This window comes from Balaenoptera musculus, chromosome 10, assembly GCF_009873245.2.
Source record: "Balaenoptera musculus isolate JJ_BM4_2016_0621 chromosome 10, mBalMus1.pri.v3, whole genome shotgun sequence".
Lineage (NCBI taxonomy): Eukaryota > Metazoa > Chordata > Mammalia > Artiodactyla > Balaenopteridae > Balaenoptera > Balaenoptera musculus.
In genome coordinates, this window is record NC_045794.1 from 41,250,901 (window position 1) to 41,267,218 (window position 16,318).

Below are 16,318 nucleotides of genomic sequence, written 5' to 3' on the forward strand. Positions count from 1 at the left end.
TGAATGGGCTTTAGAACTTTGCTTTCCATTCCATATGGCATATATTTAAATATCATTCCCTGACTTCTATTAATATTCAAACTGGGGGATAAGGCCAGGCTGATATTTATTATCATAACTATGCTATAAGTTTTCTACTGTTTTAGTATCAATGATTCAAACAAGAAAGCATTAAGTGGGTCCCACTCCACAGCATTAGCTGTGTTGGATTTATCCTAAAGCCAGTTTATCAAATGGATATCAAGATATCTGTAGGAGAACCAGTGTTTTCTCAGATAAAAACAGTAGTACTTAGATTTGTTTAACAACTATGCTTACCAATAGGAGATAACAACCAGTAAGAGATCAAAGACACAGATGCCAGAATTAAAAGTACATTCATGAAGAGAGGCTGCATGTGTGTTTGTAAAGATCCTTCCCTTTATGATTTAAGAAAAACAAATTCTTTTTTGTTTTATTCACTAGTTTGTTGTATTTTTAGATTCCACATATAAGTGATATCATACAGCATTGTCTTTCCCTATCTGACTTATTTCACTTAGCATAATGACCTCCAAGTCCATCCATGTTGCTGCAAATGGTAAAATTTCGTTCTTTTTTATGGCTAATATTCCATTGTGTGTATATGTGTATAAATATATATATGTATGTGTGTGTGTGTGTATATATATATATATATATATACATCTCACATCTTTTTTATCCATTTATCTGTTGATGGACACTTAGGTTGCTTCCATATGTTGGCAATTGTAAATAATGCTGCTATGAACATTGGGGTGCATGTATCTTTTTGAATTGTTTTTGTTTCTTTTGGATATATACCCAGGAGTGGAATTGCTGGGTCATATGGTAGTTCTATTTTTAGTTTTTTGAGAAACCTCCATACTGTTTTCCACAGTGGCTGTACCAACTTACATTCCCACAACAGTGCACAAGGGTTCCCAAAAACAAGGAAACTGTGGCACATGCTACTATATGTATGAATCTTGAGATTATGGTAACTGAAATAACCCAATCACAAAAAAGACAAATACTGAATGACTTCACTTATCTGAGGCACCTACAGTAGTCACATTCATACAGACAAAAAGTAGAATGGTGGTTACTAGGGACTGGGGAGAGGAGGGAATGGGAAGTTATTGTTTCATGGGTACAGAGTTTCAGTTTTGCAAGATGAAAAAAGTTCTAGAGATGGATGGTAGTGATGGTTGCACAACAATGTGAATGTACTTAATGCAACTGAAATGTACACTTAAAAATGGTTAAAATGGTAAATTTTATGTTATGTATATTTTACCACAACTAAATTTAAAAAACAAAAAATCACCCTCAAGTTATGGATGCAATTGTTACAGAACTGAAGTGTCTACACTTTCAACTTCAGTTTTGGAATCATTATACCAGTAATTTCTTATGCTTAATCAATAACCACTTCTAGGTTCATGGTAATTGAGCCCCTGGAGCATTTTGAATCAAAGTAAACATCAAGGAAAGAAAACCAATTCTCGGACCATAGCTATAGGCATTTCCTGGGCAATAGATTCTCTTAACTTACCTATGTCAAGAATTCTATCTCCAGGTCGGTTCCACCTCCAGCCCTCCAGCTGCTGATGTTCAGTGTATTGTAGCCGTCTGTCATGGAACACGACACGGAATATACTCTAAAAGGAAGCAACAAAATCAAATGATAACGGGATCCCTTAAAAATCAGTGCTGACAAAGGAAAACTAGCAGGAGTCACCCCCAGTTGGTTTCCAGACACAACTTAAAATTATTTTTCTTAAGACCTGTTTTACTCTAAAACCCGTACCATACTGTATTTCAAAGCAAACTTTATAATTGCTCAAATATAATCTATATTATAGTTAACTAGTACCATATTTAAAACTCGGCTTAAACATCAGCCCTGATTGGTAACTAGGCATAAAGGACTCCACTGGAAGCATTTCTACGTGCCTCTACTGTTTACCGTGTAATATCTGGCTCAGCTCTTCAGATACATATGAAAATCTCACCAAGTCCCCTGCTTGCTAACCCACCATACAACCTGTAAACATTGAGGGTAGGTAGGGGCTGTTTCCATCAACTTTCCTTTTGTGGAAGTGCCTATTAATATCCCTCTCATCATCTTCTACAGCAGCTGACCAAACTCCTCTGTCTCAATTATACTGTGAATTCATTACTGTCAGTCCAGACTAAGAAAACTGCTATTCATCAACAGTAGCTTCTGGTTTCTTTGCTACTAGACCAAGTATCCAAAGAGACACTGGAACTTCTCTAAAGATCTCAAGGAGGTTACTTTATTCCACCCAAAAACAACTTCAATGAGCCATGAGACTCTCCTGACATGGAGTGCTAAGCTTTCTGTTTCTGCAGCTCTGAAAAATCCATGTGAATAGGTGGGCTCACTCTGACCCCAAAGAAGTAACACAACAGTTTACGACTCTGCTAGCAAACTGTAGCAGGTAAGAGATACCACCAAGCCCTTTCTGAAAGAAAAAATATTAATCAAAAAAGGGTCACTAAAAGGATATTATGGAGAGGAATGATTTACTTATTTTCTTTTACCTTCACCAACTTGCCATTAATTTCTGGAAGTTCTCCAAGTTTCCTATTGTCTAGCATTCGGATTTCATAAGACTGGCCTAGAACAAAAAGTAACTACATATTATACTCATCATAAATTAACTTCCCAAGATTCAGAAAGAATGAAATTCAGTTGGTTGAATATACAAGAGTATATAACATTATTAGTATTAGTAACAACCATAATCCTTTACTTTATGCTAGGCACAGTGCTAAGTGTTTTCATAAATTATATCATTTAATTGATACAATTCTCTAAGGTATTATCGATTCCAGTTTCACATATAAGGAAATTGAAACATAGAATTTAATCAACTTGTCCAAGGCCACACAAATGGTAAATAATAGAGCTGGATACAGTAATACTTCTCAGACAGTGACCAGTGGGGATGTCCAGGGAACATGGATTAGAAAGAGGGAGACTGGAACTAAAAATGGACAAGTAGACAAAAGAAACCAGTAATATATATCAAATACGACACTGAGGCTTTGACTTTAACAGGTCACACTAGAAAGATGTACTTTTTACATATAACTGTACCTAATTAAATATCATGAATCCAGCAGGTCTGCAATAATACTAATGAATAACACCACATCTAACCTTGATTGAGATATGTCAGGGTTTCATCATGGAGTTTCACTGCTGGAGAGGTGGCAGCACAAAGCACGTATTGAAAAGGGAGGATTTTATTCTCATTATCTGGAGGCAAACTTGACTCTTCTTGCTTAAAAATGGGCAATGCTAGGACATCACTGAAATAAAACAAACAAATGACTTACTTTAACATCTGACAATGGTGTAAGAGCCGATTTATTACTGAAACCATTTAACTGCAATTTGCTTTGGAAAACCATAAACATTATTACACACCTTGGAGAAGTTTCTTCCTAACCATTCAGTTCAGATTACCTGCTGTAATATCCCTCTGACCACAACAATGTGGGCAATGACAGACATTCACTACTAAAACCACTTAAGTGTCCAAAGAGAGCGTTTCTAGGAATCACAGACAGGGGCTCCTAAAAGGGCTCTGAAAATTGTATGCAGAGTTCCCAAATGTCAAATTAGGACACTCAGTAATGTATTTCTTCCCAGAAAGGTACCAACTGCAGAATCTTTATAACCACATCAGCTCATCTACTCTAAGGATTAAAACAATAACCAAAATTCCAAGAAACCACATGAAAAGCACAAATCAATTACCGGTATATATTTCAAGGTCAGTTTGCATTCTGTGGAATACAACTAATATTGATATATCCCTACCAGCTATCTCCTCCAAGAAAAAGCTTCTTGTACCTCTCAGTTTATCTAAACTTGCAAACCAAAGAGACACATCCAATGAGTTCTAATATGTTGCTCATTCTTATGTGCTAAAGAGTACTGGACCAAGTTTGAAATCCTAGCTTTCAGTCTCTAGAACCTTTGGGCAAATCTTGGGCAAGCTCTCTTGAGTCTTCATTCCTTCATCTATAAAATGGGAACCACATTTGCTGCAAAGAGTAAATATATGAGAAAATATTTCGGAAACAATAAGGGGCTAAAATGGATGGAAAAGATTAGAAATAATATTCCCTCAGGGAGAGATATACCATGTTCCTGGATTGAAGAATCAACATTGTGAAAATGACTATACTACCCAAAGCAATCTACAGATTCAATGCAATCCCTATCAAACTACCAATGGCATTTTTCACAGAACTAGAACAAAAAATTTCACAATTTGTATAGAAACACAAAAGACCCCGAAGAGCCAAAGCAATCTTGAGAAAGAAAAACGGAGCTGGAGGAATCAGGCTCCCTGACTTCAGACTACACTACAAAGCTACAGTAATCAAGACAGTATGGTACTGGCACAAAATCAGAAATATAGATCAATGGAACAGGATAGAAAGCCCAGAGATAAACCCACACACATATGGTCACCTTATTTTTGATAAAGGAGGCAAGAATATACAGTGGAGAAAAGACAGCCTCTTCAATAAGTGGTGCTGGGAAAACTGGACAGCTACATGTAAAAGAATGAAATTAGAACACTCCCTAACACCATACACAAAAATAAACTCAAAATGGGTTAAAGGCCTAAATGTAAGGCCAGACACTATCAAACTCTTAGAGGAAAACATAGGCAGAACACTCTATGACATAAATCACAGCAAGATCCTTTTTGACCCACCTTCTAGAGAAATGGAAATAAAAACAAAAACAAACAAATGGGACCTAATGAAACTTAAAAGCTTTTGCACAGCAAAGGAAACCATAAACAAGACGAAAAGACAACCCTCAGAATGGGAGAAAATATTTGCAAATGAAGCAACTGACAAAGGATTAATCTCCAAAATTTACAAGCAGCTCATGTAGCTCAATATCAAAAAAAACAAACAACCAATCCAAAAATGGGGAGAAGACCTGAATAGACATTTCTCCAAAGAAGATATACAGATGGCCAATAAACACATGAAAGAATGCTCAACATCACTAATCATTAGAGAAATGCAAATCAAAACTACAGTGAGGTATCACCTCACACCGGTCAGAATGGCCATCATCAAAAAATCTACAAACAATAAATGCTGGAGAGGGTGTGGAGAAAAGGGAACCCTCTTGCACTGTTGGTGGGAAGGTAAACTGATACAGCCACTACGGAGAACAGTATGGAGGTTCCTTTAAAAACTAAAAATATAACTACCATACGACCCAGCAATCCCACTACTGGGCATATACCTTGAGAAAACCATAATTCAAAAAGAGTCATGTACCACAATGTTCATTGCAGCTCTATTTACAATGGCCAGGACATGGAAGCAACCTAAGTGTCCACTGACAGATGAATGGATAAAGAAGATGTGGCACGTATATACAATGGAATATTACTCAGCCATAAAAAGAAACAAAATTGAGTTATTTGTAGTGAGGTGGATGGACCTAGAGTCTGTCATACAGAGTGAAGTAAGTCAGAAAGAGAAAAACAAATACAGTATGCTAACACATATATATGGAATCTAAGGGAAAAAAAAAAAAGGTCATGAAGAACCTAGTGGCAAGATGGGAATAAAGATACAGACCTACTAGAGAATGGACTTGAGGATATGGGGAGGGGGAAGGGTAAGCTGTGACAAAGTGAGAGAGTGGCATGGACATATATACACTACCAAACGTAAAATAGATAGCTAGTGGGAAGCAACCACATAGCACAGGAAGATCAGCTCGGTGCTTTGTGACCACCTAGAGGTGTGGGATAGGGAGGGTGGGAGGGAGACGCAAGAGGGAGGAGATATGGGGATATATGTATATGTATAGTTGATTCACTTTGTTATAAAGCAGAAACTAACACACCATTGTAAAGCAATTATACTCCAATAAAGATGTTAAAAAAAATTTTTTTTTCCCCGCATAAGTCCTAGCCATGGCTAGTAAGAAAGAATATTCTGGGCCCTGGAGACCAACTGTTGTGATCAGCATTCAGTCCAGATCAAACTTTAAAAGGATCTTAAGAGCTGTACCAAATTAAAGAGTATTTCAAATTATCTCAAGACATGCCACGAAATTCTCAAAATAAAATGTATTTTAATTTAAAAAATATGTACATATACTCACTAGAACAGTTAAAATGAAAAAGAATGACAACCCAAATGTTGGCAAGGATGTAGAGCAACTAGGACTCTCATACTTTGCCAGTAGGAATGTAAAATGATACAACCACTTTAGAAAAAGGTTAGGCAGTCTCTTACAAGAGTAAACATGCATCTGCCCCTTGATCCAGCAATTCTACTCATATGTATTTATCTAAGAGAAATGAAAATATAAGACCAACCACAGACTTATACATGAATGTCCATAGCATAAAAGCAAAAACTGGAAAGAATCCAAATGTTCATAATTAAGAAAATGGATTACAAACTGTGGTATACTCATACAATGGAGTACTACTCAGCAAAACAAGGAATGCAACAAAATGGATGAATATCACAGACATGATACTGAACAAAAGAAGCCAGAAAAAAAGAATATATCATGCATGATCCCATTTATATGATGTTCTAAAACAGGCAAAATTAAGGAAAACAGTGGCTTGCTAGCAGGGCGGGGATTGACTTGGAAGGTATACAGGGAACTTCCTGGGGAGATAAAAGTGTTCTATATTATGTTTAGGTGTGTGGGTCACATGGTCTTAACTGTACAGCTGAAATTTGTGCATTTCAATCCATATAAATTTTACCTAAAAGAAAAAAATTATTGACTGGAGGATGGGAAATGGTATAAATGGTAAAAGAGTAGTAACATGTTGTAATTTTTAAAGCTGGGGGATAGATACAAGAGGGTTCATTACACTATTTTGTTTATATATGTTTGAAATTTTCTATAATGAAGTTTTTTTTTAAAATAGAAAAAATATGTATAGGCCACAGTGCACGTCCAGGTATAAAAGAAAGGCAACAGATACATAACATAAAAAAAAAAACCCTGAGATTCTAAAGGGTTAGAGGTCAGGGATCCAGTGATTCTTGTCAACATTCCCCACATTCAAAATGAAATACACTCAAACCTTTACCTGTAATTTAAATATTATGCTTATACCGTAAAACAAAGAGATCAAAATCAATTTTACTATCCACAGATGGAAAGGCATTCCTTATATGCACCTACATCCCTCAGCGGTCTACATTATCCCCAAACATTAGATTATAAGGTTACTACATTCAGGCAAAAACAACAATTGATAGAAAAGTGACTGCAATCATATGAGTCATATATATAACATTATAAATTCTCATTGGGATATAAAACAAGCAGCAAATGCTCTGATTATTGACCTAAGAATACACATAGGTACAATAAAAATTTAATGGCATGAATGTTAAAAAAAAAAAAAAAGGGAGGGTTAGAAAAGAAATTTCTTTCTGCTGATGTCTAAATAGCAAAGACATGTTATGAGTTGAATCCAGTCAGCAGAGATACAAACCGGTGTTTATGAAACACAGGTTTCTTGTTGCTAAAAAGTATTTCAAAGGCAAGGAAAACAAAGGGTGCTTCCCTCTTCCTTAGGCCTGAAGGTGTGTGTGCTTTGCTTATACGGGTGGGGTTAAGAGTGGAGAAGGTGGGGAATCCTTCTTTCTGTCCATATTAATTTGTCAGGCGAAACATACTATTGTTCCCTTGAGGTTATACAAAACTGTAGAAGCACTGGGGTTTCTAAAAAAGTACTCTGTCCCAGTTCTTCCTCTTCTCAAAATCAGGAAGCTACCACTGCTCCCACAGCAAACAGTATAGAAAATAAAGCAAAACACTACAAAATTAAGAAACATGAGGTTAGTCTTTGGAGACTTTGTTGCCTTATCATCCTCAAATGCATCATATCTGATAATTCCTTGAAAGATTAGTGGCTATTACCAGGAATCAAGGCAAACTGGATTTTGCAACATAGCAACAGCTGAAACATTATGAATGTAGGGGGTTTTTTTTTTTCTTCTCAAGTATCAGTGCCTAGTAAGGTTAATATATAACAACAGTTCCTAGTCTTCTCAATATAATGTGGCATTACACCTAACCCCTTATGACTAAGCAAAGGACTGTCATTTGAGGCCGGAATTCTAAAATTGATTCTAAAAGTTACCACTAAAATTAACTCAAAACAGCACAGCCAACCCAAATACACAAAACTGTATTATCTCATGAGAGATTTTAAAATCTAAAATGCTCAAATATATTTGAATTACTCATGTTCCCACCACACTGTGTTGCTTTCACTCTGCTGCGGGAGCTTGCGGGAGCAAGAATACCACTCAGTTCCACATTCCTAGAGGTGGAGGCTAAAGGTCACTGGCAAACCCAGCTCTAGGCCCCTGTTTACACTAAAACAATAACAAACAAATTCAGCAAGAAACAATTTTAGAAATACAGAAGGCTACTCCTTCTCAGACATAAATTGAGTACAGATTTGGAAAACCAACTCTAGTGGACTCTAAGTAGTTGCTACCAATGTATAATTTAGCATTTTATTATATTATTTGATTGCCTCGTATACTTAATTCATTCCAATGAAACATGAGCTATTTAAAGGGAGTAACTTCTCTTTTGTGTGCTTAGTAAATACTTGTTGACATGATTTATATTTTTGTTTCTCCAGAATATTCAGCCCTAATACATTTTTTTAAAATAAATTTATTTATTTATTTATTTTTGGCTGTGTTGGGTCTTCGTTGCTGTGCGTGGGCTTTTCTCTAGTTGCCGTGAGCGGGGGCTGCTCTTTGTTGCAGTGCGAGGGCTTCTCATTGCAGTGGCTTCTCTTGTTGAGGAGCATGGGCTCTAGGCACACAGGCTCAGTAGTTGTGGCTCGCAGGCTCTAGAGCGCAGGCTCAGTAGTTGTGGCGCACAGGCTTAGTTGCTCCACGGCATGTGGGATCTTCCCGGACCAGGGCTCAAAACCGTGTCCCCTGCATTGGCAGGTGGATTCTCAACCACTGCGCCACCAGGGAAGTCCAGCCCTAATACATTTTGATTATTTTCAAATTTTCAACATCTCACAGTATCTCTGATCAAATATAAGGATATAGAAATCTTACCTGTTAAAGATAAGTTAAGTATATGTTAAAAATGTGCACTGCTAAGTAGAAATCCACACCTGAGAGTAGAGGCCTAGCAGAAAGCATTTGAGTGGAAGTAATTGAGGAACAGAAACAATATCAGGTATGATCTTTCCTGTACGTAACTGGGATTCCATGAAGAGCTGCTTCATGGTCCTCTGAGGTATAAGTTACCCTGTGACATAAGACAGCCTCTTACTGGTCTCTACTAATGCACAGCTATGGTTTAACCTTCTCCCCCAGGCCTACCATCTCTTGAAACCCTCTTCTAGAGAGCCTGGAGCAAAGAGAGGGTGAGGTTTGATGAACTTTACCTTGAGTAAGAGGCAAACAGACAGATGTCCACAGCACCTAAGGAAATTAGAAACTAACTTGGGACAATAAGATGCCATGAACTTCTAGGCTTCCCTGATGGCGCAGTGGTTAAGACTCCGCCTGCCAATGCCGGGAACACGGGTTCGAGACCTGGTCTGGGAAGACCCCACATGCCGCGGAGTAACTAAACCTGTGTGCCACAACTACTGAGCCTGTGCTCTAGAGCCCACAAGCCACGGCTACTGAAGCCCGCATGCCTAGAGCCCGTGCTCCGCAACAAAGCCACAGCAATGAGAAACCCTCGCACCACAATGAAGAGTAGGCCCTGCTCGCTGCAACTAGAGAAAGCCCGCGTGCAGCAACAAAGACCCAACTCAGCCAAAAATAAATAAATAAATTTATTAAAAAAAAAAAAAGATGCCATGAACTTCTAACTTCCCTATTTATAACACTTATTTAGACTCCATCATTATGAAAATAAAACATGAAATAAAACATGTCAATATCCCTATGTTAGTTACAGAATGAAAGGGCAAGAACTGAAAAGACTACACCCTACACTGAGGTCAGCTTCAAAAGAAAAAAATATCCAGTAAACAACTGGTCCTAACACTTTTAAAGAGGAGAGGACAGCAGACTGATTTCCTTGGAAATCAGTTTCCACGGAAACCTTCCGTGGGAAGGATGGAAGGGCAGATCAGGGAGGACACCTGGCCAGGAGAGATAGCCCTGCAAGTTTTAACATGAAGCCAGTGAGATGCCCTAACTACCGAGTAATGGTGAAATTAACTGGCTTTCTTGGTAGGAGCCCTCTGTCACAAAGTGGTAAAAGATTTTTGCTACCTGAACATCTGGTGAAAAATCTCATTCAACTAGAAAGCAGCATATATAGTAAAAAATTTGCCTTGCTAATTGTTCTATCACCCAGATGGCAGAATAAGTAGAATTATAATTCTGAACCTAAGTTGACCAAGAAAGAGAAACTGATCAGAAAAGAGGAAGTGGTGAGAGCCTCAAAAGAAAGCAACCAAACCAGGTAGGCTGGAAGAAGGAACACAGTGAGAGCAGGCTTCAAACAGTGAAGAAGACAGGACCCAAGCTCAAGGTCTGAGATGGGAAAAAGTTCTCAAAAATGAAATCTGCCAATCCCACATTATCTGAGATAGAGGGAAAACAGAAAGGAGGTATCTAAAGAGACTGGATGGAAAGGTCACGAATCAACTCAAGAGTTAGAAGGACATGCACAAGAAAACTAAATATATAGAAGGAAAGAAACAATTTTTTAGGAAGTAGCAACAATATATGTAAGAAGCAAGCTTGAGCTGAAGCCCAGAATGTGCTGAGGCTTGCAAAGCAGGTAAGAGAAGGCACAGGTCCACTCTTTGATGTAAATGGCATATTACTAATTAATATAAAGCAGAGACAGAAGAACATCTCAATTCCTGTTTTTGCTTCTATCTTTTCTGTAAAGAAAATACATCTTGAGAATAGAAAAAGAAGACCAAATATGGGACTAATGGATCATGATACATAAGGAGACTATCAAAAAGTGCCTGGAATGAAATTATATACCTGGATGAAATTATATACCAGGAGAATTAAAGAATGTGCAGATGAGATCCATCGGTGACACTCTGTGTGTAAACTCAGACAAATCTCATGATTCTGATAATGCCAAATATCATATTAGCTTTTTATGTCTGTAGTAGCAATTTTCAAAATGAAAAAAGAGTATATTCTTCATACCTTATACCAGAGTGATCTGATATGAAGTCCAAGGCAAGACTGCAGAAAAGGTTATTAAAAGAATAGTTTATGAGTTATTTAGGCAGGGCATCAAGAATTACTAGAGGCCATAACCAAACTATCTCATTTTCCTTTTTAAATGTGGTTTGACCAGGGAATGCTATAAGCGTAAATATATCTGGATTTCAGCAATGCATAAAACAGCCTCTCTTGATATTCCTGCTGAAGGTGAAAAATATGAATTCTATAAGTTAAGTGGCTTTCAGATAACTATACAACTTCACCTAGAGTGCAGGTAAGTCTAGAAGAAGGTTTAGTGATATGCCACAGGACCCCAGAGAAACCTGTCCTCTGCAACATGTTTTATAAATAAATGACTTGGATGAGGGCACTAAAGAGGACGATGATCAAATATGCAAATGACAGGAATCTGGGATGGGAAAGCAATTTCATATATGATAGGATCAACTTTTAAAGTCATTCTAATTGGCTGGAATAGGAGGCTAAATCTAACAGGATAAAATGTAATAAGGATAAATATAAAGTCATGCACTTAGAACTAACAACAGCAACAACAAAATGGCCCACTATATGTGAGAAAGACTAGGACTTAAAAAAAAAAAATTTATTTAAGTGAGACAAGCAATGTGACATGGCTGCCAAAAATGCTAATATCAGGTTTCATCAAAAGTGAAGTCTGAGGGGCTTCCCTGGTGGCGCAGTGGTTAAGAATCCGCCTGCCAATGCAGGGGACACGGGTTCGAGCCCTGGTCCGGGAAGATGCCACATGCCGCGGAGCAACTAAGCCTGTGCGCCGCAACTATGAGTCTGCGTTATAGAGCCCGTGAGCCACAACTACTGAGCCTGCATGCCACAACTACTGAAGCCCATGCATCTAGAGTCCGTGCTCCACAACAAGAGAAGCCACCGCAGTGAGAAGCCCGTGCACCGCAACGAACAGTAGCCCCCACTCACCGCAACTAGAGAGAAGCCCGCACGCAGCAACAAAGCCCAATGTAGCAAAAAATAAATAAATTAATTAATTTAAATAAAAAAGTTATAGATAAGATCCCCTTACAGAGCACACAGCATCACTGTCATCTAAATTTCTATCTCTGCACAGCAACAAATCTTACTAAATTATCCTACAAACACCTAGTGTTTTCCTACATTCTAGTTCATTGTCCTTACAGTATTACTAATACTTGAGGAAGCATAAATGAATTATTTAAAAATAGTACAGATTACGTAACTCAAAAGGGCCTACTATGCTTATAGTAGGTGTTTTATACAACTCTGCCCTGAGTAGCTTAACTCTACTCCCCTGGAACTTCAAACTTCAACTTCAAACCTGGAAAAGGGACTGTTCGGTATGACCTCAGAACACAGGCGAGCAGTAGATAAAAACAACACATCTGGATTTTATGCTGATGATGTCCTTGAAAGAGATATTGGTCATCTGACAGTCTTTCTTTATGAATACTGTTTCTGGAACTTTTTTCCAGATCTCAATACTGGGCTTAATGTTCTTTAAGCACTTTAAGAAGTGCTTCTAGGTATAAACCATTCTTCAGCAGTTAGGAGACCAGAAATTTGAATTGTTGTCATTTATTATGTACATCTCAAAGCTTACCCAAAAATGAAGCTAATTTCTTTTTTCCCTCCAAGTCTTTGTTGTTGTTGTTGTTGTTTTAAATATTTATTTATTTATTTCTGCACTGGGTCTTAGTTGCGGCACACGGTATCTTTTTAGTTGCAGCACGCGGGATCTAGTTCCCTGACCAGGGATCGATCCCGGGCCCCCTGCATTGGGAGCGTGAAGTCTTAGCCACTGGACCACCAGGGAAGTCCCCCTCCAAGGTCTTGAATCTCCCTCATTTCTACCATGCTGAATTATTTGCCAATTACCACTTATTTCCTTCTATAAGCAATGTGTTTTTTATTTTCCTTTAACTTAGAAAGTCACTAAAAACTTCTCATTTCAAATCTGTCTAGAAGCCTTACTTACTTTGGAAGCTGAAAAGTATCTGACCAATATCAGATACAAATTTACTTCCAGAGAGCTTGTAAGATATTAAAAGTTTAGTCAAAGCAATCTGAATCAGCAAAGCCCTACCTCAGGAGATTTGCCAGATATAGGCCTGCTTTCTGTTTTTTTCCTACATTACAGGATTAGCTCTTACAGCCTACAAATCTCATTAAAACACTGCTAATTGAAAACATCACCTGTGGCATCATTAGTACCAGGCTCTTTCATTAAATTTCTGAAATCATCGACTCTTCCCATTTAGGTGATGAATGACAACCATGGGTTATATATTCCAGGGAATCTGGCAGTTTTGATATAAAAAAATAGAGCTCGCATTTCAGTATTCAAAGATCTGATATCCAGCATCATATTATGACCTACCTGGGAAAACAACAATAGTTTTTTGTTTTTGTTTTCCTGTGACTAAGGGAAACCACCTTAGCCCCTTATATTGCCGAAACTCAAAGCTTCTTTTCAGGTCCAAAATGTCTACCAGTTCTTTTGTTTTTGTTTTTGTCTTTGTTTTGCAGTTAAGCTTCCCTCCCTCTTCACTAGCAAGAATCACTCACCACCTCTGAGGTTCTTCTGCCTTGCTCATTCCATCCCCGCTACCAAGCCCAGCTAGCTAGCTTCAAAGCTGGACAATCTCCCTAGTCCTCCATTCCTCCCTGCAGTGAAAGACAAACACAGACATTTTTCTGTTTGTTAACGCTTTAACCACTAATGACTTTTGGGGAAATCCTAAAAGTATCAGAATACCAGTCCCATGAAATGGTAAAAAGACTTTAGCTATCCCTCTCCCCTTTATGCTCACAGTGGCAGGGCTTATGAAAGTTTCTCCTCCTTCAGACCACATCTTTGAGGAAGGTCCTTTCTTCTAAAATGGCCAACATATTCCCTGGAGATGATGCAATCAAAGCAGATCTGTTACTTGCTCCCTTCCTCTTATAGATAGAAGGCAGACAGGTAGGTAGGTAGATAGATGAATAGACAGATGACAGAGAATTAATTTGCATTTCTAAGGATATGCAGAGCAAAAGACACCCAGTTCACTAAGCTTCAACCCTTCTCAGGAATGATAACTAGCTTTTTATCATTATCCTCCAATCAACAGCCAGAGTAACCTTTAAAAATGTAAATCTATATGACAGACTCTAACTCCATCCACCTCATTACAAATACCTCCATTTCATTTCTTTTTATGGCTGAGTAATATTCCATTGTATATATGTGCCACATCTTCTTTATCCATTCATCTGTCGATGGACATTTAGGTTGCTTCCATGTCCTGGCTATTGTAAATAGAGCTGCAATGAACATTTTGGTACATGACTTTTTTTTTTTTTTTTTTTTTTAAAAAGTACTCGAACTGTGATTTTTCTTATAATTTATTTTTATTTATTTATTTTTGTCTGTGTTGGGTCTTCATTTCTGTGCGAGGGCTTTCTCTAGTTGCGGCAAGTGGGGGCCACTCTTCATCGTGGTGCACGGGCCTCTCACTATTTTGGCCTCTCTTCTTGTGGAGCACAGGCTCCAGACGCACAGGCTCAGTAGTTGTGGCTCACGGGCCTAGTTGCTCTGTGGCATGTGGGATCCTCCCAGACCAGGGCTCGAACCCATGTCCCCTGCATTAGCAGGCAGATTCTCAACCACTGCGCCGCCAGGGAAGCCCGACTCTTTTTGAACTATGGTTTTCTCAGGGTATATGCCCAGTAGTGGGATTGCTGGGTCGTATGGTAGTTCTATTTGTAGTTTTTTAAGGAACCTCCATACTGTTCTCCATAGTGGCTGTATCAATTTACATTCCCACCAACAGTGCAAGAGTGTTCCCTTTCCTCCACACCCTCTCCAGCATTTATTGTTTCTAGATTTTTTGATGATGGCCATTCTGACCGGTGTGAGATGATATCTCATTGTAGTTTTGATTTGCATTTCTCTAATGATTAATGATGTTGAGCATTCTTTCATGTGTCTGTTGGCAATCTGTATATCTTCTTTGGAGAGATGTCTATTTAGGTCTTCTGCCCATTTTTGGATTGGGTTGTTCATTTTTTTGTTATTGAGCTGCATGAGCTGCTTGTAAATCTTGGAGATTAATCCTTTGTCAGTTACTTCATTTGCAAATATGTCACTACTCTGTTTACAATGCTTCAGTGACTTCCCAATGAAATCATGAGGGGGCCCAGATTCGATTCCTGGTCGGGCAACTAGATCCCACACGCATGCCGCAACTAAGAAGTCCGCATGCCACAACTAAAGATCCCACGTGCCATGACGAAGATCCCACGTGCCCAACTAAGACCCGGTGCAGCCTAAATAAATAAATATTAAAAAACAAAAACAAAAACCATAGCTGTAACTCCTACACTGGCTATTCTCCTCTCTGGCCTCCTGAATATCCTCTCCTAATTTTCTTCCTACCTCACCAGCAATGCCTCCTCAACTCCCTTGTGGCAACCCCTCTTCCTCCATAAAACCTCAGGACTTGATTTTGGCTCTTCTCTTTCTACACTCCCAGATGATCTCATTAATTCCCATACACTTAAATAATAACTTATTCTGATGACTCCCAAACATATCTACTAGGTCCAGACTTCTATTTTGAACTCCAAATTCCATATTTAAATACCTGTCTAATGTTGCCGCTTCGATGTCTCTCAAGGATATCAAATGGGCCAGGTCCAAAAGAGAACTCTCAATCTTCCTCCAAACCTGCCCAGTCTACCTCCCCTCCCCCTATTCCTCCCACCCTTGTACTGGATGGCAAACTATTCATCAGAATGCTCAAACTAGAACCCTTGAAGGCATCCTAGATTGATACTTTTCCCTTATCTTCATGCCCATTAACAAGTCCTATGAATTTTTATCTGAAAAATGTATCTTGAACTCATCTTCCTTTCGGTAAAGTATAGATAGGAATTAAGAGTGTAGGCACTGGAGTTAGACTACTAGAATTTAAATCACAGCAATAACAACAGCTAGCATTTATTGAGCATTTACTGTTTGTCTAACACTGTCCTAATTATTTTATAATACGTATATTAACTCATT

At 38.3% G+C, this 16,318-nt stretch overlaps 1 protein-coding gene across 6 annotated transcripts in view; it reads right to left on the reverse strand.

The window, feature by feature from the left end:
- Positions 1-16,318, reverse strand: part of TFCP2 (transcription factor CP2) — a 52,045-nt gene that overhangs the window by 13,554 nt on the left and 22,173 nt on the right. For all 6 annotated transcript variants that reach the window (XM_036866914.1, XM_036866911.1, XM_036866910.1 and 3 more), the window contains 3 exons: positions 3,194-3,345; positions 2,572-2,648; positions 1,559-1,664 (listed from right to left, as the gene is read on the reverse strand). In XM_036866914.1, coding sequence (XP_036722809.1) covers positions 1,559-1,664; positions 2,572-2,648; positions 3,194-3,345 — 335 coding nt within the window. The remainder of the gene's footprint in view (positions 1-1,558; positions 1,665-2,571; positions 2,649-3,193; positions 3,346-16,318) is intronic.